This window comes from Puntigrus tetrazona, chromosome 20, assembly GCF_018831695.1.
Source record: "Puntigrus tetrazona isolate hp1 chromosome 20, ASM1883169v1, whole genome shotgun sequence".
NCBI classification, from domain to species: Eukaryota; Metazoa; Chordata; class Actinopteri; order Cypriniformes; family Cyprinidae; genus Puntigrus; species Puntigrus tetrazona.
Genome location: NC_056718.1, coordinates 15077681 through 15104790, shown reverse-complemented (window position 1 = coordinate 15104790; position 27110 = coordinate 15077681). Strand labels below are relative to the sequence as shown.

Below are 27110 nucleotides of genomic sequence, written 5' to 3'. Positions count from 1 at the left end.
ATGGCATTATGTGTACATGGCTGCCAGACAAACAATACTTAGTCACCAGGATTTATAAATTTCACAGCAGTTAACACAATAGTATAGCATGACATTTTCAAGGTTTAGTCCTCCTCAGTGAGCAAGCCCAAGACATCAATTATGGAAAATAAAGCCTCAAACAACTGGTCTGAACTTACTGCTGTTACTTGTCTCTCCGCTGTCGTGATAACAATAATGAAACACTCCTCACAGTGTGATTTAGACTGCAAGAAATTAAACAGAGCACAGCACGTATCATTAAAAAGTTCCGTCCCCTCACGTGCGTTTACCTGCATGAGGGAGAAACTGATTTCAGCCAGGAAACACAGAACTGATACAAAAACTGTGCTGCTGTCCTTGAATATAAAATGAACTCATAATCTGTATGGTGGTATTGTCAAATGTCACTTAAAGTTTTAACCAAAATGTGCAAACTGTGTTTATGCACGGAAGTTAGCAAACTTCTTCCTCTGAGAATGGATTGTTCAATGCAGATGAATGTTTTGAGTAAAGTATTTGAACTGCTTTAAAATTCTTATCTTGGACATTTGCGATTCGAATTCATTCAGTTCATTCAATCTGAGCAGTTCTCGGATTAGAGTGTATGGTCAATAGGTGAGCTGCTGAATGGAAAAGCACTCAGATTGAATGAATAATCAGTTAATAATAATAAGGTAATAAACAGAACTTTGTTCAAATGTGCAAAGCTTACAAGATCTTTTTTTTTTGTCAAGGCCTGTGTGATTTTCTTGTGTTCACAAGCTGTCTGTGTGGGATATTTAGCATGGGATATTTGTCTAGTTATGCTGCTTTAAACCACAAACTCACAGAGAATTGAAGGCTGAAATCAATTTGTGGAAATTAGTCTTAGACTAGACTTCCCATTGCATTTGAGAACCGGGGGTTGGTTGATGAAGACTTTATTATAAACACTAATGCAAATCAATAAAAATGCTCTTAATAAAATATACTGAAGCATATTTTGAATACTGAACGGAAAAAATCGTTAAAATATAATTTTTTTATTTAAAAGAAATTAGCATAGACATCTATGTAAAGCGCTATAAAGAACATTCCCTCTTTTTGCCTTCTTTAAGTGAGGATATTTTATAACTAATAAGTACTGGAGATATTCTTCTGCAAAGCAGAGAGACAAAAAATAGGAAACTGTGTGGTGATTTAGGGGAGCCATGTGACTGACCATTAAGAGGACAATGTGAACAGACCTTGAAGGATGACCCTGTTAAGTCGACAGCAAACAGGAAAAGAACCAGGAACAAGACAGCTATTCCTCCCATAAATGTGCCCAGATGGTGCACATGTGCATGCGTTGTGCTTCTTGATAAAGTGTCCAACCAACATAAGACTCTGGAACTGTCCAGAGTATTTTATTACCGAGTGACAAAATCTAAGTGAAAATTACAGATGTTAGAAACCAAAGAGGAAATTGTTACTATGTTCAGGAATTTAATACAATGGAATTTTATTGTAGAAAGTTATTAGGTGTTTGCATAACACAGGACACTCTGCAGTCTCCTTGGCTTAAGCATAAACGATTACCTCTAGTGTTATTAAACAAATGGATTTTATAAGGCAGTGATTGCTATAGCGAAATTTCCTTACAATCACATAAATTGAAAACAAAAATGTCCAGCTTCATACAATCATGGGCATCCATTAGGATTACATCATAGCACTTCAAGTCCATTGTGATTTGTTTTTAGGCTTTTTGAAGGAACAGTCCCATTTCTATGATATACCGTAGACTTAAAAACAAAATTAACTTTAAAATAATGTCATGTTACTTAGCTGGCAGGGTCGTAGACTGCAAAAAAAAAAATATAATAACTGAAAGAGAGAGACAAATTCCCACTTCAAATTCATCACTGTTCTTTGTTTGGTGTTGTTCTACATTTATTCTTTCGATTTCGTATTTTATTCATTGCCATTATTAAACCCAAGCTCAAACAAAATGACATGTATTCAGGTGTTAAAGTTTGCAAGAGAAGTACAGACCTTGACTGCTTTTGTGCTTGGAAACCCAAGCAAACATGACCTTTGTTACTCCACACACTGCAGGAGACAAGGAAAGGACCCCTTGTCCGTTTATGACTCTATTAAGAGTCTTGGAGAATGTCCAGATTTCCATATAAAGTGATAATTTGGCATGTTTCCCTTGCCCCTGCGGGCAAGAAAATGAAACTAATTTGTAGCTAAAGAGAGTTTTCGTGGAATGGTCTCAATTTGTTACAGCGGTGGCAAGTCTGCGATCACAGCCAGGATAGACAATAGGATTATGTAATCAAAAAACCCTGCCAGCCAATCATGCTGACAGTTTTAAGGCTCTGGCTTAAGAAAATAAAAGAAGAGAAGATCAAAAGCTTTCAAACAAGAATTCAATTTTAAGGGTTTTATAACATGCATCTTAAAGTGTTCAAAAGCAGTAAATATCTACAAAAATAACGAGCAACATGTCCAATATGTCAGCTGTCTCTTGTGGTCTTATATCAGGACAGCCTTTTTTTAATTTCCTGTTTGTTTTCCTTTGGAAGTGAGTCAGGAGAAGTATTTGGAGATATCAGAGAGCAGTTAGACGAAAGATCCTATGCTGGTTGTTTTATCGCTTGGCAACAAAACATTTGCAGTAGTTTGGCCGATACAAACATTAGAGACGAAACCGTATCTGGACCTCAAGCTTCCTCATGCGTTTTTTCCTTAATCTGGGTTCTGTGAGGTTTTATCATGATGTTCTGCATTATGTCAAATCATGTTTATATAATAATCACTTAGCAATTTTGTAATATTTGCTGCTGTTTCCTACTGCACCATGGGAGTTTCATATTCATACTTGCTCCCACAACCTTCTAATAGCATATCAAGAGAGTCTGTGTAAAGCATTATCCGGTGTACCAAAAATATCCAGACGGCTACATTGAAAATCCATTCTTAAACATAATTTAATCTCATAAATAAATGAAGTGATAAAATGTGGCCGACATTTAATACTACAAATTACCATGTCTAGGAAGTCACTAATGCAAAATGAGATGAAATACAGTGAATACTGACTTGGTATTTGTGATGAGTGTGAAAAATGGGACCTTGGGTACACAGTGTAACTGGAGGCATGAGGACATGGAAAAAAGCCAAGATTATGTGCTTGGCAAGGTCAGATTAGAGGCAACAGAAATAATAGCCTCAGTCAGGAATTACTACAGTCGTAAAAAAAAGACTAATTTATTAGAGCTTTGTGTTCCTAAACAAGATGCATTCCACAGATGGGTCTCCTAGCAAAGTCATAGAAATGCTAAAGATGAACACTTCTGAGATGGCACCGAGGGCCCACTCGATACAGTCTAGTTCTGGCCTCGGCATATGCACTAGAACAGGGTTTTCAAATGGTGTGGACCCCCAGAGCTAAGATGGTTCTCTTGCTAGAAACCGCTTTTTCTTTAGATGTATTCATTAATGAATTCCTATTGGAACTGAAAAGGAGATTAAATTAACTTTACCTTAAACTTTTCTGAAGACCCTTATGAATACCGGGGATTTCAAAATTGCTCAAAATATCTGAGTTTTGGCTTTATTTTCCAATGAGCATGCTCTATATTCCTCATGTACAGAATGATGACTACTTGCATTGCCACAATCGGTTGATTTATACAATGCCTGCACAATATTGTTAAAACTGCTTTTTCAACAAGTACTAAAACAATTGGAAAGCAAAGCCAAAACGTACACATTTTAGGCAATTTAGAAATCCCGGCCAGGACATGTCAGGGAAAAGGAGGATATATGGTCACCCTTCATGACTGGCTAGCTGTCTATACTCAATAGAGAACATTGTGATACAAACTGAACCTGCATTTTGTGCTCATTATGCTCTGTACCGTGACTTCAAATAATGGGTTAAGGGTTTTTTTTTCTGGCATTTCTGAGATATGTAGATGGTCATCTGATTTATGCGAAGCATTTTGAAAGCAGCAGACGTGTTTGTTTTCTGCACAATACATCAATTAAGTGAATGAAAACAAGATCCAGCTGAGTGCACCGCTGAAGAGAGACTCAACGAAGCCTGCCAATGACATCCACTGGGAATGAACTATTAGACTCGCAATGCGTGAATGCATTTATGTGCCACAATGTGATGCATTAGAAGGCTCCAAAAAGTTAGTATGACTATGACACCAAAGCAAAAAAACATAAAAGAGTGAATTTTTACATAATTCCTAGCACATTTAGTCTCTTCGTGGATGTCCTACAGTCTGTGAAGACTTCGCATTGTGGCCTATGAGTAATTTAACATTTATAAGACAAAGGATTTTTTAAATAACCACATGAATTCAATAACACACATACCAAATCAGGTTTTTAATTTTGTTGAACAGATCAAGAATTTGAATGATTCATCTGCTCCAGCTAAACCTCTAATCATATAAAAAAAAGAGTGTATTGTGGTGATAATCAATCTGTCCTTTTTTCTGTGAGTAAATTACACATCTCATAATCAGAAACCAAATGTTATCGATTAAAAGTGTCACCTGTTTTACATTTCCAGAACATGCATACAAGTCATGACAAAAGTCATCTATTTAGACTCCACAGGACTTTTATATAGCAACTTGTCATGAAATAACATAAAAAAAGAAAACTAAATGCATCTGAATTAAAAGAATAATATGCACAAACAAGTAATAACTGTTAAAAAACCCAAATGTGTATGTTGGCCTTTTTTTAACAGGTTGTAACTGAGTTGGGCTGCAAGTAAAAATATTGATTTCAGTAAACATAAGTTTGACACATTATGTGAAGTTAATTCAATGTTGTTTAGTAGAATCAACTTAACATTAACTATCATTTAATCTAGAGTTATTCTAATATTTCTATGATCACCTTAAACAAAAACATTGTTGTTTCATTGATGAGTTAATTTACTAAATATATTTTCTTTTTCCAAGAACAATAATTTGTACAAAATCTAAAGACTACAATCCCCAAAAAAAACATCCATGCTACATCTATGACATACACAACGCAGTTTTATTTTTATATATATATATATATATATATATTTATATATATATATATATATATATATATATTAACCCAAGTTATGTTAGCAGGTCCTCAGCCCAATCACTATTGTACACTTTACCACAATGGTAACCCCCCAAAACACTAACATATCACTGTATCCTACTGCACCATGGGAGTTTCATATTCATACTTGCTCCCACAACCTTCTAATAGCATATCAAGAGAGTAAATTGAACAAGCATCAAATATTAGCTTTGATCTACTTGAAAAATGTTATTTTAAAATGAAAATATTACATTTAACCAAAACACACTGCTTCAAGTCAGTTCAACACAATGCAATTGTTTAAATGGGAAACCTAACAAAATGGTATTAAATATATTTTTATTTATTTAATAAACTGAGCAGTGATGCAAAAACTCAAGTTATATTCTAAATGAATTTTGAAATATTAATTTTTTCCCCCTGTGCTTATTAATATGAACTCATTGACACCGCAGTTAGCTAATGCAGTAAGGTGTGACTTGTGTTTGCTTGACCTGAATATCAAGGAATGTATGAACGTATGGCCTCCTAAAGAATTCCAATGGGGTAAATGATCGCCAGGGTTATAGCAGCAACATGACAAAAGTCTTTGGTGGCACTCATTGAGAAATAGACTTTTCTAATGAACTTTAGTATTCTCCATTTGCTGCAGACAAAACCACTGCATCCTTGGTTGCAACTGTATATACAAAAGCAAAACTCAAACATGCTGTCTTTCATAGAATACAGATGGTAAGCATGAGAACACAGAGTGCTGAGCTTATTCACTGAGCCCGAATGCCTATTTTGGATTAAATCTTCAGGAAGACCCCTCATGGACAGACACAATGCTCCAGCTGTGCTCTCGCTCTCGAAGGGTGGGACCACTTTTTTCATCAAAATGTCTTTAATAAAGCTGATGAAAGCTTGGCTGCCCCAAGAATCAACATGTTGAAGGATGCATGCCTTTGGGGAAAAAATGCTATATCCTTGGTGAAGACCTGAATATGTTCACCAAGACTGCTGTTTTGTCTGTTGTTGTGTAGACGACGCTCAGCGTCCAAAAAACAACAGTTTGAGCTAAACCTGTCGTGACAGCACATGTGCTTTAAAAATGTTTTCTCACGCATTATTCATTACACCCCTTCCCACAGCTCATCGTTTCCTCGCAGACACAGCAGGAAGGATAAAAGAAAAAGATAGTTTGACAGGGGAAAACCGCAAGTGAGACAACACTACTCAGCATGGGGGTGTTATTCTTCAGAATCTTTTATCTCATTCAAGCTGGGCAGATGTTCAGAAAGTGAGTTTTATGGGTGAGTCTCATGCATACGTACATATTTAGTGTTTCAAATCTGAATTGTAATGTTTCGACAAGAAATCACGATTCATTATGAATTTATGTATCCTACAATAAAATTTGCAACCGTATTAAATCATAAGCAAAAATTAGTATTACATGACAAAACTGGCAATAGCTATAACACCTTTATAGTGTTTTGAGAATATTGCATGAAAGTAAGGTGAGGTTGTATGTAAACTCCTTATAAGAACATTTTTTTTAGCGTTTTATACAAATAACCGGTCACTTAATTTAAAAATAATTGGATTAAACATTACATACATAAAATTTATGTGAGAAAACACCTGTTTAAATCCAGCATCAGTTTTGCATGAGAAATATTTCTGTGCACAATTACGTCATGAGAGGTGTCATTTCAATCGTGATTTCAATGCAATTAAGACTTCCGGGTTCTCTGTCTGTACGCTGGCCTTTACGTTAGCAGGTCATGGCGCAGTGATCTGAGGCAGGCTCGCCTGAGGCTCACCTGCATCGTTACAGCGCTTGCAGGAAGTATTCGAGAGGGGAAGAAAAAATGTAATCAAGGGAATACTTGGCTTTATTTACAAACAAAAAGTGTTCTCTTCATAACATGCAGATTGAATCACTGAATGCAGACGGGCTAGTTTGATGACGACCCTCGCAGTGCTTTTTACTTGGCAGTCAATGGAACGGTCACAATCCTCACGGTTTTCAAAATACCTAAATTGTGTTCTGAAGACAAATGAAGCTTTTACTGGTTTGGGGTGATCAATGACAAACAGGGTTTTTTTCAGGGGGGAGTAACCTATGAAATGATGATCACGTGCATATGTTCTATCAGACATGTCTGAAATAGCAGGGTATAAGATGTGTTATGCCAATGCTTGAACAAAGAGAGATCTGAGTGTTGGAGCTTGTTAAGAAAGCTTTAGTGGGACATTATACAAGTATTAAATACCACAGATCACACACACACACACTGGCATTTATGGTCTCCATAGGCGTAATGGTTTTTATGCTGTACAAACTGTATGTGCTTTATATTCTCCTACACCCCTTACAGAAAACTGTATGCAGTTTTAGATTAAAAAAAACAAAAAAACATTTAGTATGTTTTTTAAGCCTTTTGAATTATGGGGACATTAGTAGTGTCCATGTCAAACTAATTTATGTCCCTGTAAAGAATCTCTTGATCCCTATTAGAATGAATTGTTAAAGCTATTTATTTATCATTTATACAGCTGAAATATACATTTATTGTCATGTATGCAACAAGCTTTATGCTTTGTTTTACTATTTGTCTTCATTTTATACCAATGTTCTGTAATTCAGAATCTGATTTGGGCAATATTTTAAATTTCAGTTATTTTATTTAATGTTAACTTTCTGGCAACCAAGCTGCCACTTTTTAACAGTGATAGTGACGTCTGTCAAGAGTATTTTAAAATCTGCTGACTGTGCTGAAGTTTCTGGTGGATTTATTGCAACAGCAACAGCTTATTTCATTATTTGTAAGAAAAACTTTTTTTTTTTTCCTCTGTTCTCAGTGTTCTTATCTAAAGACCTTGTCATGGTCTCCAGGATGTCTCTGTTATGTCAGGTATCTCACAATATTAGATCTTCAAGTCACAGTAACCTTTAGCAACCACATAAATACTCATACAGTTTGCCAGTTGACTTAAGTCAACATGTCCGATAAATAAAACAAGTGTTTTCCATTACATAGCCTAAAGTGTGTCTCCAGAAAACAATGGAAATATTGACAGTGCAACGATATCACAAAACAAAGGTCATGCTAGCTGCAAACAACGCAGGGTCTAAAAATGCTGATATTATAGTGAGAGATGCCATATATATATATATATATATATATATATATATATATATATATATATATATATATATATATATATATATATATATATATACACACACACATATATTTCTATACTGTATGTAGAGACGCAACTATCTACACATTATCAATGACTGGGTTTTAGTACCTGTTGGTTACTGGAAAACGTTTGTCATGCTTTTTTGCATTACAAGAGCCCACAAAGTATCATTTTTCCTTACTAACATTAAGAAAAATGTCTCATTCTTGTCATTAAAATATCCCATTTTACATTACTGCCTTTCCATTTCTTGAAAAGTATAGCGTTGTTCCATTTCTTTGGAGCCAACCTCCATGCTGCAATGACTTTGTGATTTTTCTGAGTAATGTGAACCTAAAAAGATCCCAAATGTCACATCTTTCAGCAACTATATTCAAACACTTAAATATAGTAAAAAAGTAAAAAAAATAAAATAAAAAAACAAACAAATGTAAGCACATTTCTTCAAAGATAAGGTCATGGATTGTATGTGCATAGTCATCAAGCACACAAGCATATTTAATAAATTAGCAGTTCAGTTGAAAAACAAAAGAACACAGCGCAAGTGTGTACCTGAGTAAATTACATGTGTACGATTACGATTACCTAGAACAAGGTTGACACCCCTTTACGCCTAGTCTGTGCAAGATTTCTGGCTAATTGCGTGTTTGTCGAAGCGCAATGGCTGAGCTTTGGGATGTCAAGCACGTCTGGGCCAGTTAATTCTACCAGAAAACATTTAGCAGGACAGCACAGTTCTGAGTAAGTATTAAGCCGGGGGGCAATTACAGAAGCGACGCTAAAGTACCATCCCATTGAGACAGCAGACTTCCAAACTACCACTATTGAAACGTCCCATCGGCTGAGTCTAACAGGATAAATAAAAGTAATGTTCCGTCTGCTTGGAATGACTCAAGTGTGTGTAAATGTCTCCTGGGAAATTTTCCTATAGTATGCAACAATGTCAGGAATGTGGGCATGGCAGGTGAACTTCCAACATCCCCAAATATGGGTGGTGCAGTCGTGTTTATTAAAGTTGGTACTTTGGGATTGGAGTGTTTGTGTATGTGTAGGAGGAATGCTCATTGGCATATCGAGAGGAAACGGCTTAACATTCTTTTTGATTCATCATCACAAACGCAAATAATTAGTTTTAATAAAAGCACGCTAAAAATAATAGACACTGGAGTGAACTAATATTTTAGTAAACAATAGCACTATATTTTTTGTGGATTTGTTCTGATCTACAAATTTATGATTTATGAATTTATGATATTTATTTTGACAATTCGTGAAAGATTAAAGTAAATCCAGCCCTGCTGCAAGAGATCCTGCGTTATTGCATAATTAAAATGCATGAATTATTATTACGATTTTTGAATGATCAAATGCATGGTTTTTATTTGAACGATGAAATAATGTTAAGATGATTTATTGGGTTAAAGGCTTTTAGAAAGGATTGTATGCGTCTGTCTGCTTTGATCCCATCACTGATGCCGTGTGACTGCTTTAGTAGTGATAAGATCATTGACAACAGTAGCATAATTGTGAAAGCTCACAGGAATAATGAAGGCATGTGGACTCTTGCTGCCTGGGTCAACAAGGGCGTGCTTCTGCAGAAAACATACAGATGTTTCCACTTCTGCGATAAGCAACTAACAGATGAGAATTAATCAGTTTGCCAGAGTGCAATGATGTCAAGTCCATTTTTAAGTTACACGAGGAAAAAGAACGCTCTGAGCAAGACTGAATTTTAACTACATCCTGTGAACAGACCACAACACCACTGAGGTTAATAAACGTCTGGTTATGAAATTACCAAGATGATGCTATTCAGTTTTCTTAAAAAACAAAGGAAAATGTAGACATAATCTAGAAGTTAGAAGGCTGCATTTATTTTATCACAAAGCCAAAATATAATAATATTGTGATATATTATTACAAACTTTTTTAAATATATTTTTAAAAATTCTATTTATTAATTTCCAATCTTCGGTGTCACGTGATCCTTCAGATATTATTCTAAAATGCTGATTTGTTGTTTGAATATTATAAATTATTATTGGTACTATTATTGGTATTATCTTTTTCAATATTAATTCAAAAATTGCAACACGTGTTTCTTCAGGAAAGTCCAAAAGCACAGCATTTATTCAAAATAGAATTTATGCAATATTTTGATTTCATTTCATCAAGTTAATTTAAATATTTGCAGAAAGACAACATTAATGTTGTGGCATCAGTACCACTTTTACTATTTTACTATTTAAAAAAAAAACTATTTAAACCAAATATCAGCTAACTTAATTTTAATTGTATTCTTTAAAATAATGATGTTGATTATGTTTTCTGTCTGTAAAGTGACTGCTTGCATTTTCCTAGAATTATTTTCATACTTAACAATATTTGCCTGTAAATTGCTTCAAACTATTTTCTGTGAGCATTATGCAAACCACGGGTGCCAATCAGGCTACCGTACAATTAACAACGTTATGTCACACAACCGATGTCCAGACTGGCCAAATATGGTGTGAATCTTAAGGAGTGGAATGAAGTGGCTTGCTCTCAGGCAACCACCGCAAAATAATTCTTTAAAATGTTTCTTTTTTACTAACTAGACTCAGGAATGCAAATCACATTGTGCATGGAAACCCATTAAAAGGAAACTGGCACACCATAACCTTCTGGTAGAAAGATGATGGAACGGACTCTGAAGACACTGTAAGATATTTAACAAGTGGCATAATACGGGGACCTGTGGAAACAAATCTCCTTTCATCTGTGAGATGTGCCGTTCGGTGGCTCTAGTCTGATATTACAGGTAAAGAGTGGATTACTGAAACAGCTGCACAGGTGGTCGCAGTCCGCTCCAATCCTACATCTGAAATGCTCCAGCTGTTTTGTGCTAATTCAAGGCCAATTGAAGGATGAATTACTACATTCGGCCTCAAAATAGTCATATAAAATATGCAGACCAGATCTGCCTCCTTGGTTACCTAAGGATCCTGTGTGGCCTGTGATCTGGGGTAAGAGATTCATTCAGATGAACATGCCATTCTGTTGATTTAACGCTCTTCAATAAAGCATCTCTTGCGTATAACAAACGAGAGACATAAACAAGATGCTTAAGTGTCTGTGAATAAACACTCCAGCTCTTGGTTGGTCTCGGAGAGAAAAGTTGTTTTGGTTCAGTATGGAAAGGCATTCCTGTCCATTAGGTCTCTTCGGGATGATCTAAGACAGTGGGGTTTAACATAGATCATTCTGAAAAATAATCAAATCTTTCTGTTCAGTGAATGATTCTGTTCATAGAATGATCTAGAAGCTTTAAGCATTGGATATTTTAGAAGCCCTATACGCTAAAAGTATAAATAATAGTCAACAAAGATTCAGTTAGAAAGACAGAGAGAGAGAAAATCGCCCAGTCAGCAATTTGAGCTTTTTTTCAGTTTGTACATACAGTACTTGAATTCTCATAATAATTTTTTTATATATATAATTAACACTGATATATTTTATAATAATTAAAGTATTATACATATATACTAATTTTACTGGATACATTTTAATTTGAGAGAGAGATATTAGTGTGTGTGTGTGTGTGTGTGTGTGTGTGTATATGTACATATAAATATGTGCATCTCAAAAATTTTAAATATCATGATTGTTTTATTATTATTATTTTGGTAACTTATTTCAAAAAGCAAAACACTCATTCATTCTCATTACATTTAAAGTGAAACATTCCAAAAGTTTTTTTTTCTGTAATTTTTTTTACAGAAAAAATCCAGTATCTCACAATATTACAATATTTATTTAAGTTTCATTAAATCTCGTGTTCTTTAAAACCACTGCACTAGAGAAGACTGCTGACTTGGCAGTGGTTCAGAAGACAATTACTGACATCCTCCACAAAGAGGGTAAGTCACGGAAGGTCATTACAGAAAGAGGTGCTGTATCAAATCATGTTGAATGCAAAGTTGACTGGAAGGAAGAAATTGTCTAGAAAAAGGCGCTATTTAGAGTACAGTGAAGTTTGCTGGTTTCAGTTTATTGTGTTTTAATAGGTCCAAAGTCAATGTAGCTGCGAGCAGGGGATTTTGGGGCACATTATGCTTCCATCTGCTGATAAGCTTTATGGAGATGCTGATTTCATTTTCCAGCAGGACTTTAGCTTCTGCCCACAACAAAACCCTTTCACGGTGGTTTGCTGATCGTGATATTACTGTGCTTGATTGGCCATCCTACATGCCTGACCTGAACCCCATGAAGGGTGTATGGGATATATTCAACAGTCAATCCAACAATACAAGCTGAAGGCTCAGTAGGGCCGCAGCAGAGCCGCAGGCTGATCCCTTCCATTCTGCTAAAGGGCCTTGACCAAGTATTGAGTGCATAAATTAACATACTTTTAAACATAACTTTACATAAAACTTTACAGAACTTTCCTCTTTTTCAAATCCAAAATATTCTAATATTTTGAGATACTGGATTTTTGACTTTCATCCGTGGTAAGCTCTAAAAATTCTACTTTATGATTTTCAAATGTTTGCACACGCACCTGTACATATACACATGCATATGCATGCTTCGAGATGATTTTGTTGTTTATTAGTTTGGGTTTATCGACTTATTTTTAGAGAAGACAACATGATTTACGTTTTATTTGTACACATAAAACTCAGTTTATTCTGTCAGAAATAAACCTCTTAAAACCTTCTGTACACTCCTACCACCCACTTCACAGAAATTATCCAAGTTTTTGTGCATGCAAGAGTAATAACAAGCTTAAATATCCCCCCTAGCACATTTTGGGGAAAAAAAAAAAAAGGTTAAAATTCTGGGTGTGCAAGGTTGTTTTTAAATCTGGAGAACATGATGAGTAATAACAGGACTTAAACGGCCTGCCCCTCCTACATTTATAGGCCAGTGAGTAGATTTGCTCAATCAAATAGATTATATCTTACTCACTTATCTCCTGGACTTGTGCATGCCATGACAGCTCAGACATCAGCTAAACATCTGATGCTTATTGCTTCTAGAAAGCATTAAAAGAATCCAGAAAATATGCATAAACTCGGAAGATGAATAAATGTGGAAGATTCTCTTTATTTATGATGTTTAACACCAAAAGCAAGCAGCTAGCCCATAACTGGAATATTTTCTCCTTCACCTTCGCAACCGGTCAACACAAGTTCCAGAGAAGCTCTTAACTTGAAGAAGCTTGTGTGAGTCATTGAGCGAAAGCATGGTTTCCATGACAGAGGTTTGGAAGCTGTTTAGCTGAGTGATGTCGCAGACTGACAGTATCTCTTGAGACTGGGTGCCATATTTCTGAGCACAATAGGCCTGCATGGCCGCAGGGCAGAGAGAGTCAACACAAAGCAGTGATGGCTGGCGTATAACCTCTTGTACATCTGTCCAGAGAGGTCTCTCAATTGAATTTTATCACTTTGACCCTGCAGACAACAAAGCTACCAACCCCTGTCTGACGTCTACCAGGACCAATCAGATCAAACTTCAGCTGAATCCCACAGCTGCTCACAAATGAGACATTCATCACTGCGAAAAGCAAAACTGCACATTCACTCGAAGAAGTGTCTTCATTCCTGCTATGTTTCACTGAAAAACCACCCAAATCGTACAAATAGAATGTTTTGAGTAGAAATAGGAAATGGTTGGCTGATCCTCTTTATATCATCCTAACTCGGCTGGTCAAACGTGAAAACCTTAAAGGGATAGTTCTTCCGAAGATTATAATTCTGTCTTCATTCACTCACCCTCCACTTGTTCCAAACCAGTTTTTTTTTTTCTTTTGTTGATGACAAAAGAAGATATTTTGAAGAAAGTTGGAAATCAGAGAGACAGTAGCCACCGATTTCACTGGACGGTTACCAACATTTTACTGCATATCTTCTTTTATGCTCAACATAAAAAAAGAAACTTCAATTTTCATATTTTGAAAACAAACACACACACACACACACACACACAAGCTGCTATTAATAGATTTTCATACATTTTCATGTATACTACACTTTTTACATTGGATTTTTTTCTGATGGATACACAAAAAATGTATGCTGCTAAACATTTAAAATGTTTAAAACTGATAAATTAAACATTCATTTGTACAACTTATATCCACCAAACCTTCATATTCTTGAAAAATGTTAACAAGTGAACCTGATAAAACTGCTAAATTCATTTAGACAAGAGTTAACTACAGATATAGATTTGAAGTCATGACTTATATTTTCATAAATGTCACGATGGGGCAAGTTGTAAGAAGCGTTTTTTTAGTAACATTTTCAATAATACTTTTAATGTTAGTTTGTTTGTTTTTACAATCGCTTCAGTGTTTCAGCTTTAAAAAGTGTCCTACCACATATAATGAAATTAAAGAATAAGCAACATTAGAAATCAGGAAACCCAGGTGTTCAAATAACCACAGAACGGCCTCTAGCGGAGAGACGCGTTACTGCAGCACTTCCACGAGCATCCTCAGATGCTGTGCGACGCACCGAGCACTCAAATAAAGCTTACTTTACTCCTTACATATAACGCGTGCTCTAAAACAAAGTAGCCACTTGAAAACCTTTTAGTCATACCTTACGGACACAATCAAATAAAATAGGCGATGTGCGCAAGGAACGGTAGAGACAAGACCTGGAATTATTGAACGACAAAACAAGTAGCGGTTTGTGGATGCAAAAAATAATCAGGACCGCGGCAAATAAAAAGGCACTAAACGGAAGCAGCGGTCAGGAAAATCAAAAGTATGTTTATGGAATGTGTTCGTTGGAATGCGGTGCGTTTTTCCCCTCGTGTGTAACTCATACAAACGCTCTGTGAGGTAACGCTAGCTCGTCCCTTTTTCCTTCCAGCATCTGATTGGAGGAGACGCGCGCCCAGGAATGTCATGAAACTATTTAAATAGCACTTTGTTCTCTTTGGTAATAGTTAGATTGGCTACTTTAACTACGGCAAAGAAACCCCGAGTGCTGTAGACCGCGGTTAAACAGAAAAATCATTTCTTTATTTTAAAACGACCTTTGATTGACGCGTCTTAGGAATTATATCGCTTCGCCTTGGATTTGCCGCTGTTTTAAACACTCGGAAGGTGCGTGCATTTCTCGTATTTTCTTGTCATAACCGATTGATCGGACGTGTTAGAGTTTTGTTGAATTTTCAATCATCTGTGCGTTTATTTGTGATTTCCGATAGGTGAAAGAATAAGTGATAAAATGAAGTCAACTGCAATCTTTTTGCTACTGATGCTTTGGAGCTGCGAGAGCGCGAGAGTCGCAGGTGAGCGATGATACAAAGGAACCGACTGTAATCTGTTACTGATGCGTTTTTAAGCGTTTTTGAGAGAATGCTGATGTGGTGTGAAGTATAACTCGCTGTTAAACATTATAGGAATATTTGACAGTCAGTTGGTATTTATCGCAAAATAAACTCCGGAAGGGTGAAGGGGTTTATGAATGAGTTTATTTGGCGACAATGACTGGCATTGCATCCATTATTATTATTATACATTATTAACCTACACATCTACTTCAATAGGATATAAGATCATCTTCCATTAATATATTTGGTAAACTTTCTACCGTAAAAAAAAATGGAAACGCAATTTTGGTATAGTTTGTACATTGCTTAGAACTTCATTTGGGTAACTTTAAAGATGAATTTCTCGCTTTTTTATTTTTAGTTTGTTGGCAAATACTGTACCCTAACAAACCATAGGCTAAATCAATGGAAATCAGATAATCAGATACCAGATCATTTATAAATTTCAATATAAAAATTACCATTTTAAACGGCTTTTTTTGGTCCAGGAAAAATAATTATTTAAGTTTAATTGTATCAACAGATTCTAGAGACAAACACAGCTACCGTATGAATGGTCAAACAAGTTGACCACTCTGCTGACCAATCAGAATCAAGTACTCTAGAGAGAGCCGTGGAGTAAATCAAAAGTGTTCGTTAATATTAAGTAGATAATAACGAGATGTCTTTATCTTCTGAAATCCTGGTAGAAAGCAGAGACGACAACAGCGTTTACGATCTGTTCGAGCTCGTCCAAGTACCGAGGAAAAACCACGGGGTGACTCTGGTGAAAGGCGACGATCCGTACAGCCCCGCCTACAAAATCCTGAACCCCGACCTGATCCCCCCGGTTCCCGAGAGCGCCTTCAGGGACCTGATCGATTCCATCCACGCGGAGAGAGGATTTCTGCTTCTGCTCAACTTCAAGCAGTTCAAGCACACGAGAGGAAGCCTTCTGACCGTGGAGAAGAAAGATGGCTCCGGACCCGTCTTCGAAATCATTTCCAACGGGAAAGCCAATACTCTGGACATCGTTTTTTCCACCGAAAATAAGCAACAGATCGTGTCCATCGAGGAAGCCGATTTGGCCGTGGGACACTGGAAAAACATCACGCTTTTCGTGCAGGAAGACAGGGTTCAGTTCTATGTGGGATGCGAGGAGGTGAACACGGCGGAGCTCGATGCTTCCATCCAGACTATCCTCACTCAGGAGACCTCAGGTGTGGCGAGTCTGAGGATCGGAAAGGGCGCAGTGAAGGACAGGTTCATGGTGAGTGGGCGTTTCGCTGTCTGTCAATCCTGCTGCATGCCAAATACAGTACGTAGCATTAATCGCTTGTCGATTTTTAGGGGGTGTTGCAAAATGTGCGCTTTGTGTTTGGTACCACACTGGAGGCAATTCTGAGGAATAAAGGATGCCAAAACAGTGAGTGTTAATGCAGAACACATGCATAAGAATCTATCTTCTATCTTGATTTTGCCACACTGAATTTGATTTGGTGGACGAATTTAATTGAAATATATTTATTTATTTTTATTTATATATTTTTAATAATAAAAAATAATTATTGTGTATTATATTTGAAATAACATAATTAGGAGCATCAGTTCTCTGCCAGTGAATGAACAATAACATGATAAAGACTCATTCACTGTCATGAGCGTTTTTTTAAATAATTTTTTCATTCAGCTTTTCCATTAGCTCAATCATTTTTATAATGAACTTTAAGCCATATGAATGCCCTTTCCTCTTGCAGCAATTATGACTGATATCATCACCCTTGACAATCCCATAAATGGATCCAGACCTGCAATCAGGACTGATTACACTGGCCACAAAACAAAAGGTAATCCTTCAATTCCAGTAATCCATACAAATAAAATATACGTAAATTGAGAATCCTAATTCAGGTTTAACCATTGTAAACTGTATATTTCTCCTATGTAGATCTGCAGATGATTTGTGGCTTTTCATGTGAGGACCTGGCTGCCATGTTCAAGGAACTGAAAGGTCTTGGTGTGGTGGTGCAAGAGCTGTCCAATGAACTCCGCAAAGTGGTGAGCAAAAAGTTGGTGCATATGAATATGCTGTGTAGTGGACGTGTACTGTAGATTAACATACTCCATCCACATAATAGTAACTCGTTTTTTGTTGTTTTCTAGACAAATGAGAAAGACATGCTTATGAATCGTATGGGAATTCACGCTGGCGTCTGTCTTCACAATGGAATTGTGCACAAAAACAAGGAGGAATGGACAGTGGACGATTGTACAGAGTGCACTTGCCAGGTAAGAACCAGATAACCTGCAGACATGTACCTGTTAGACTCAGAAAGCTCCCTGCTCTGTCATTAAGCCACTAATTTGTGTGTTAGCGAGACGGGAGTCATGTCATGCAGGTGCTATGATACACAGCACTGGTCTTAGTCTTGTCCATTGTGGCAGACTTAAGCCAGGTGTATCCATTTCCCTTTACCTCCTAGCCTTTAATTAAAAGTATGAAATGGAGATAGCTAAAGAGAATACAGTCAAGTCTTATAAACTAAATTTATGTTATATACATGCCTAATCTATTCTCTCTCAAGTGTCATGTTGTATCAAGACAGAGATTACACAGATTTACATGACTTTATATCCTCTCACAAGCTTACATTTAAGATGATTTGAATACAAATAGTAATGTTGAATGTGGTGTTACACTACTGCAAGAGGCTATGGTTTTTTATTCTGAATGCACCCGTATTGGCATAACTTTTAACAAATGATTAATGAGAGTCGTCGTGTTTACCGCAGAACTCTGCAACGGTATGTCGCAAGATTTCATGCCCCCTAATCCCATGTGCAAACGCCACAGTGCCTGATGGGGAGTGCTGCCCTCGATGTGGAACACGTAAGTGCAACTGAATCAATGAAAATTCAGTGTTGCCATTAAAGAAATATATTAGATTTAAAAGAGCATTTTTAACGGTATTCACAATATTACTCTTTTTACTGTATTTTTTCTGCTTAGACTCATCCACACAGTTAAAGTAAATGTACAAGCGAGAAAAAAAACGTTCTTGTTAGAACTAGAATGTTCTTTTTTGGAAACCAGGCAACAGTTTGACTTTTAAAAGCTTTTGTATCGAAAGCACTGTTGCTGCTCAAACATCCACAGTCACTCCCGTATCACACAATAAACTTCAACTGAAGTTTAACTAATGAAAGGAACACTAGAGCTTTGTGCATCACTGAATCACTAAATGGGCATAATTGTCTAAATTAGTTAAAGAGAGGTGGAAAATTGGTGCTGTTTGGCAGAGACTCAAAAAAGAAACAGCAGGCTCCTCACGTCTTGAGGGCTCGCCGTGCATAGCAAGGATTTCAATTAATATCAGCCTCATATGTTTGAACTTATGGCATAATCAGGGGTGTTTGCAAATACCATTTCCACATTTAGAGAAAGGTATCCCTGTGCATTAAATACACTGACATTTCCCCAGCATTCCAACTGCTTTGTTCATGCCAGGGTTCCCTGGAGTGCTCTGTCTTGAGCTGCCCAGGCTAAATTGAGTCCATTAAGGCCCAGTATTAAAAGCTTTTCTCCATTTTGCTGCTTTAGAAAGAAGGAATAGCTCTGCTATTGTCTCGTTTTGCTCTCTCGACAGCGAGCGACTCCGCCGAGGATGGCTGGTCCCCCTGGTCTGAATGGACCCATTGTTCTGTGTCCTGTGGAAGGGGCATTCAGCAGCGCGGCCGCTCCTGCGACCGCATCAATAACAACTGCGAGGGCACGTCGGTGCAGACGAGAGACTGCTACCTTCAGGAGTGTGACAAGCGCTGTGAGTGGTGCCCAGTGGCCAAAAGTGCCTAAAGTTTTTCCTACAAAGTAGAGGAGTACTGTAATAACCTGCATTGTATTTAACAGTTAAGCAGGATGGCAGCTGGAGTCACTGGTCACCCTGGTCTTCCTGCTCGGTCACCTGTGGTGCTGGCGTTATCACACGCATCCGTCTCTGCAACTCCCCAACACCTCAAATGGAAGGCAAAGATTGCCAGGGTGAAGGTCGTCAAACTGAGAGGTGTGAGAAATCACCATGTCCGAGTAAGTGAACACCCTATGCCGTCCATTTTTTTGTTTATTAAAAAAGTGCACTTGTCCAAATTTTTGTTGCTTATTTTTTCTTAGTCAATGGAGGCTGGGGACCGTGGTCGCCCTGGGATGCGTGCTCAGCCACCTGTGGCGGTGGAGTCCAAAACCGTAAACGTCTTTGCAATAATCCAATACCCATGTATGGTGGCAAAGAATGTGTGGGAGACGCAAAGGCCAGCCAGATTTGCAACAAACAAGCCTGTCCAATCGGTGAGTTCCGGTGTCACTCAAAACTTTAGATAATACTAATCTGTTTGCGAAAAAAATGATACTTATTTTAATTTTTTACAGACGGATGCCTTTCAAATCCGTGCTTTGAAGGAGCCCAGTGTACAAGCTTCCCAGATGGCTCTTGGAAATGTGGAAAATGCCCTACAGGATACACCGGCAATGGAATCAACTGCAAGGATATCAATGAGGTGCAGTACATTGTGTGGTACATTAAAATCCTGGGTGATACAAAATGTAGTGGGCAGCAAAAATCTCACTGAATGTCTTTTTTTCCTTTTTTACAGTGTAAGGAAGTCCCTGATGCCTGTTTTGAATTTAATGGAGTCCACAGGTGTGAGAACACAGTACCAGGCTACAACTGCCTGCCTTGCCCCTCACGCTACACCGGCCCACAGCCATTTGGTCGAGGAGTGGAGGATGCTGCTTCCAAGAAACAGGTAAAGCAAAAGAAATTACTAATTACCAGCGTTACACATGCTCATGAACTAATGTACACTGACTGAATAATCTTTTCCTGCAGGTGTGCACTCCTCGCAATCCCTGCCTCGATGGAAGCCACGACTGCAATAAGAATGCTCGCTGTAACTACCTCGGCCATTTCTCAGACCCTATGTACCGCTGTGAGTGCAAACCTGGCTTTGCAGGAAATGGACACATCTGTGGAGAGGACACTGATCTTGATGGCTGGCCTAATGCTGATCTAGTGTGTGTCGAAAATGCAACCTATCACTGCAAGAAGGTTTGCATATATTGGCTTTATTTGTTATCTAAATGCAAATCATTGTGGCTATTATTCATATTTACTTCTCTTTTTTCATTATTAAGGACAACTGCCCCAATCTTCCTAACTCTGGGCAAGAGGACTATGACAAGGATGGAGTCGGTGATGCTTGTGATAATGATGATGACGATGATGGCATTCCTGATGACAGGGTAAAATACAGTTATATTACTCTTTATACAGTATGTTCCACAAGTGCTCATTCCAGTCAAGTGACTTTTTATACATTTCACAATTTGTATGAATGAAGAAAGAGAAGCTGCCCAAATTTTACATAGCTTACAGGCTGACGTGTGGGAAAAAAGTGCTGTGTAAAGTAAATTCAGTTTCTCTTGGAGACAAACCTCAAATTCCACCTAAGAAGTACCTTTCTGAAAGACCTGCAGTGTATCTTGCTAATCCAATATTATCCTTGGTCCAGTTCCTAAAATAAGGCTCGCTTTTATCGTTGCGTTCCTCTAAATAGACCTACACAGCCGCAGCCAAATTACAAGCCTAACATCTAAAAGTAATAACCTTCGTATTAGCATGCCCTGTGGAAAATCGCTTGACTGTTATTTGCCATATGTTTCTCCATCTGAACTGCGGTCTTTTTTTAAAATAGGACAACTGCCCACTCATCTTCAACCCAAGACAGTACGACTATGATCGTGATGACGTGGGAGACCGCTGCGATAACTGTCCATACAACAGCAACCCAGACCAGACCGACACAGACAACAATGGTGAAGGTGACGCCTGTGCCGTGGACATTGATGGAGACGGTACGAAACTTAAATTTATTTATCCACACATAAACATTCTTGATAAACCTTCCAAGAAAACACTTCATAATCAGTCATTTTATTTTGCATAAAGAAGCATATTTTTTAAAAACCAATTCTCAGTATTGTAATACTTTTAATACTCTCCTTATTTTACACTTTTAATATTTTTCACAGTTTTTTTAACTATTCATATAATGCGAATATTATTTTTCATTCCTTTGTTTATTCTTATTTCAGTTGTGCAGTAAATTAAGAACTGTATATTTTCTTGACAGGTTACGTGAGAATCAGGTCATGTGACTCTTTCCAGTGTATTTTCCAACATTCTTCTCCATTATTTCATTCTTTTTGACAGGTATTTTGAATGAAAATGACAACTGCCCATATCTGTACAACGTCGACCAGAAAGACACCGATCTGGACGGAGTTGGAGACCAGTGTGACAACTGCCCTCTGGAACACAACCCAGACCAGGTATGTACATATGAGACTTAAACGAATAAGTGAATGCCGCAGGTGTTTCAAATCATTATATAATCCACAGAGATCTGTGAGCTGTTCAGTTCAGCTCCAGAGCCACTGCAAAAAACACCCAGAGGGTAGTCGCAGTCTTTACTAAGCTATGCATGGGAGGAGTAAATCCTCTTCTGCTTGAATCCAAAGCCACACAATAAAGCACTAGGAGCCTTTTCAGGGACACTCACTAGTGTTCAATTAACCCAAAGGATATTCAGAGGTAAAGAATAGTTATTAGTGAGGAGCGAGAGGGTTGCCGGTGGGTTTATGCATGCCCTGTCGGCACTCAATCCCTGCGGATCACACCTGTGCCATGGTTAACTGAAGAGAAGGAATGTACCCCTCCTTTCCTCATTAGACGCTGAAATGTGACTGTGGTAGTGCCAAACTTCAGGAACATGAGATTGCTTTCTGAAAAAGCCTCCACCGATTGACCAAATAGGACAGAAGTTTGTGCATTTTAGAAAAAGCCCCATTCTGGTGGGAATATTTTAATTAAGTGCTTCAAAGACACTACAAAGACTTCGGTATTTAATGATTCTACACTTTCCCTCCAACAGCTCGACTCAGATTCTGACCGCGTCGGAGACAAATGTGACAGCAACCAGGATATTGATGAGGACGGTCACCAAAACAACCTGGACAACTGCCCATATATTCCCAATGCTAACCAGGCTGATCACGACAAGGATGGTAAAGGAGATGCTTGCGACTACGATGATGATAATGACGGCATCCCTGATGACAAAGACAACTGCAGATTGGTTCCCAATAAAGATCAACTGGATTCTGATGGTCAGTTTCACGTCTGAATATTCATAACTACTGCACTGATTAATGTAAAGGTTTATACTTACTGGTTAAACTTCTTCTAGGCGATGGACGTGGTGACGCCTGTAAAGATGACTTCGACCAAGACAATGTCCTGGATATTTATGATGTCTGTCCTGAGAACTTTGACATCAGTGAAACAGACTTCCGCAAATTCCAGATGGTTCCTCTGGATCCCAAGGGCACTTCCCAGATTGACCCCAACTGGGTGGTTCGTCACCAAGGAAAAGAACTTGTTCAGACAGTCAACTGCGACCCTGGCATTGCTGTTGGTGAGTCTAGTCTTAAAAAAAAAACCTGAGAATTAATTTCACGTAAACAAAATTAAGTATAAATACCTTGCACACACAGCCGATACATTTAAAATGACAAATGATTAAAAAAATTCTGACTTTTTTCAACATTGCTTTTAAAGGTTTTGATGAGTTCAATTCAGTTGACTTCAGTGGAACTTTCTTCATCAACACTGAGAGGGATGATGACTATGCCGGCTTCGTTTTCGGATACCAGTCCAGCTCTCGCTTCTATGTGGTCATGTGGAAGCAGATCACACAGACCTACTGGTCCAGCACACCTACTAAGGCACAGGGTTACTCAGGGCTGTCAATCAAAGTGGTTAACTCCACCACAGGGCCAGGCGAACATCTGAGGAACGCCCTGTGGCACACCGGAGACACTCCAGGACAGGTACGTTTCATCAATGTCCCTGTGATAAATTCAGGTTTGAAAACCTTCATATATGAATGCCAACATTTCTGTATGTGATCCATTTTAGGTGCGCACTCTGTGGCACGACCCAAAAAATGTGGGATGGAAAGACTTCACTGCTTACAGATGGCATTTGACTCATAGACCAAGAACTGGACACATAAGGTACTAAAAAGATCATTACCATTCTGGAATTCTGGAAGTAAACCCTATTTATATGTATTTCATTGATCATATTTATATATTTCAGAGTGGTCATGTATGAAGGCAAAAAGATCATGGCAGATTCTGGAAGAATTTATGACAAAACATACGCAGGTGGAAGACTAGGTCTCTTTGTTTTCTCACAAGAGATGGTGTACTTCTCAGACCTCAAATATGAATGCAGAGGTGAGCGTCAACACATTTGCACAGACACCCAATGTTTTGTATTCCAATATTTTTATATTGGAAATTAACGCTTCCTCTCTTTCTGTTCCCTTTCAGATGCGTAATTGCACAGGCAGGAAGTTCATCAAAGAATGCACCTTTCCATATAAATATGTATTCCAGGCAAAGTCCAGGGACAGATTTGACTCTACTTTTTCTGCTGCCGCTCACACACTGGTGGAGTTAGAAAGCAGGTAGTCAATTTCAATGTAACTGCCACTGGTTGGGATAGAAACCAAGCGGCTTCTGATTCAGAATCTGGACTCCTCCACCATTAGCAGGTAGAGCAGAAGAAAAGTCTCCCTCTCTTTGCTTAATTGGGAAGACTGCGATCTCTTTCTGGAAAACCTCATTCGGCTCTGTGTGGGAAGAGCTCCCAACAGACAGCTATGCACTTCAAAAACTTTACTCTCTCTCATGTGTTTTCATTCTCTCTTGAAAAGCTGTCCAAATTATGTCTCCATTAGAGAGAGCGCAACCCTTTTAAAAAAAAGTTTGCTTTTATAATATTCAGTATTTTATAAGAAATTTGTAACTGTTTTTCTTGACTAGAAACAAAGCGTTGTGAATGTTTAAGATTTTGAAGCAACAACTAATGGTTTAAAAACATTGAATAAGTAAAAGAATACTATTTTTGTATTCCAAGCAGGTGATTTTAGAGGACAGATCTGTTGTTTATTGATGTTTATCTAAATTTTTGTTTTTTCGCTTAGCAAAGACACATCTTAAGTATCATGAACATCCTTTAAGGTCTGGCGGGAGATAACTTATGGTTTAGCGGGCATAGTTTTCTCAGGGCTAGATGGTTAAACCATTTTAACATATTCATTAGAAATGGCAAAATGAAAGGTTGTATGAAGAGGAATTAGACAGACCAAGGTTTAAAGACTCGCCACATCTGGATACTAGATTACCAAGTACTCTAGTATGAGGTTTTATTTGAGATGCTAATTTCTAAGGGAAAGATCCTTTTAGACTTTTTCTATATATATTTATGTAGCACTTACAAAACACTTTTTGAGTTTGGCAAGACTGTGCTGTGATTTTGCTTAAAAAAGCAAAAGCGAGGGAATTTCTAAAGACTGCCCTCACTAAAACAACTATTTCAACATTTACAAGAAAAATAAACTCTCATAACCGATGTTCTGTCTAAAACTACTCATCCAAACCTTTCCGGTCAAGAACCGTTCATCCTTCATTTTCAAAGGAGATGATCTTCTGACCTGATTGCCTTTTCTGTAGAGAGAGAGATAAAGGAAGACTTTAATGTACAAATATTACCTCATTGCTGTTTTGTAATTTGATCGAGCGAAAGCTTTTTCCTTTGCTTCAAGAAAACAAATTGGTTGCTTTATTGCTACTGTAGCACAAGTTGTAAATAGTATATAGAACAAACAGCCAGCCCCAAATTCCAATGGAAAATAGAGTAAAACACACATTTTTTTAAGGAATACATTTGCCAGTGCTTCAAATGTCCAGTACTTTTTTTAAGTTGATAAATTATTGCTTTATTGTTGTCTTTGTTTGTAAGACTGTTTCATTTGTGTGTGTAGATAAATGCTATTTAAATAATTTATCATGGAGTGCCACCTGAGGCATTTCCATCTGTATAAACAGTTTGCACACTGACGTGAGGATGTTCTGTTCTTCATTGTTTGTATCTTTGTGTTGTTATTTTTGTACAATTAGTGATGCTTGACTGTAAACATTTTTACTTAGTTACACAATGCAAAATGCTATTTTTACGTATAGCGATTATTTTGGTACATACTTCAGAATAATAAACAGATGATAGACGTTGTAAAACTGATGTTTATTGACTTTGGCTGCTTTTTATTACCGCATGTTTGTGTCTCGTGAGATTTTTTTTATGTTGTGCAACAGCATGTCTGAAAGACTGAAATTTTCTGTGCGTGGCACGAAAGGTCAAAGCAATTATAAAACAAAAGTTCATAAAGGGCACCCTAGGCCCCAACATGTGCTTGAAATCAAACAGAAACGCTGCATAAATGCCTTAAAAAGACACTAAAAATAGATATGGTAGACCAAGGTCAATGTTAGTTCTAAGTTAAAGGCTGAGACGAATCCACTTTCTTCTTCAATAGACAGGCATGCATGTCTTCAGCAGAAGTGTGGAATGTCGCAGTAGCGCCTCTCCTCAGGGTTAATCTTCTAATTCCTCACTAGCCTGTGGGGAAAGCATGAACCTCCCTGACCCACACTGTGGCATTCTGGGTGATTTAGTGCTCGTCTGACAGGTGTGGGTCTGTAAACACATTCATATCATGTTGGCCAGGGATCAGAGAAGATATCAGGGTTACTGTGGAGATCCAGAGACAATCTGGGCACAAGGCTGCAAAGTTGGCCTTTGTATTAGTGGTCCAAATTTCCAACAGACAAAAACTGGGAAGGAGAAGACAAAAAGGAGGACCTCGACGTGATATATGTCATAGAGATGATCTGCTTAGTGAAGGTCTAGGTCCACATCTTTTGGTTGTGTTCCACAACTTTCATGGTGTTCTTGGTGGTCAGGCCTCCCATTCATATTTACGGCTTAAATATATGTGCACTAAAAATGACATTGTTGCTATATGAATAGAAGCTGTAAATTTTAAATATCTGAGGTACTGTCTGGTTATATATAAATCTTGAGGTTGTTTTTCGAGGCAGTAAAAACAGTAATACTGCGTGCTGAGGTTTTAGTTCCTACTTTTGAATTGTTTTTAAATTTGAGTGAATTTTTATAAAACAATCGAGATTTAGGGAGTAATTTAGCTTTGCAAGTATAGCAGTTTGACACCAAAATTATGTTTGTTTGTTTTTATGTGTTTTCATATATATTGCCAGATTATATTTTAAAAAAGTAATATATTCCTCTAATGGAAAATCTTTAACAGCCATTTCCTTTAGAAATCTTTGATGCTCATGAAACATTTCTAGTTTTCCTCAATGTTGAACCTTTTTGAAATATTTTGTTACATATCTTTAATATCATAAAATATGTGAAACTATATAAAAAAATACAATGAATGAGATAAGTGAATGACTGCAGAGCAGAATTAGCATTGGTTTCGTGGTTTAAAAGAAATGAGAAAAGTATTAT

General features: G+C 37.5%; 1 protein-coding gene across 1 annotated transcript; it reads left to right on the top strand.

The window, feature by feature from the left end:
- The first annotated feature begins 15217 nt into the window (after positions 1-15217).
- On the top strand, positions 15218-25817 carry thbs1b (thrombospondin 1b). The gene is made up of 23 exons (XM_043219438.1): positions 15218-15403; positions 15508-15591; positions 16323-16882; positions 16963-17038; positions 17370-17459; positions 17561-17670; positions 17776-17901; positions 18406-18502; positions 19260-19433; positions 19520-19696; positions 19781-19954; positions 20036-20163; positions 20260-20412; positions 20496-20714; positions 20801-20908; positions 21361-21520; positions 21879-21997; positions 22600-22834; positions 22915-23142; positions 23286-23557; positions 23646-23743; positions 23829-23968; positions 24065-25817. Exons 2-23 carry the CDS (start codon positions 15528-15530, stop codon positions 24070-24072), a joined length of 3516 nt encoding a protein of 1171 aa, XP_043075373.1. The 5' UTR covers positions 15218-15403; positions 15508-15527; the 3' UTR covers positions 24073-25817.
- Positions 25818-27110: the final 1293 nt, after the last annotated feature.

Bases quoted from the DNA above. Each gene is read 5' to 3' on its own strand.
- thbs1b (XM_043219438.1), top strand. From the start codon at position 15,528: ATGAAGTCAACTGCAATCTTTTTGCTACTGATGCTTTGGAGCTGCGAG. The intron at 17,902-18,405 runs GTAAGAACCAGA...TGTTTACCGCAG, and splicing joins GTACAGAGTGCACTTGCCAG to AACTCTGCAACGGTATGTCG. The intron at 21,521-21,878 runs GTACGAAACTTA...TCTTTTTGACAG, and splicing joins CGTGGACATTGATGGAGACG to GTATTTTGAATGAAAATGAC.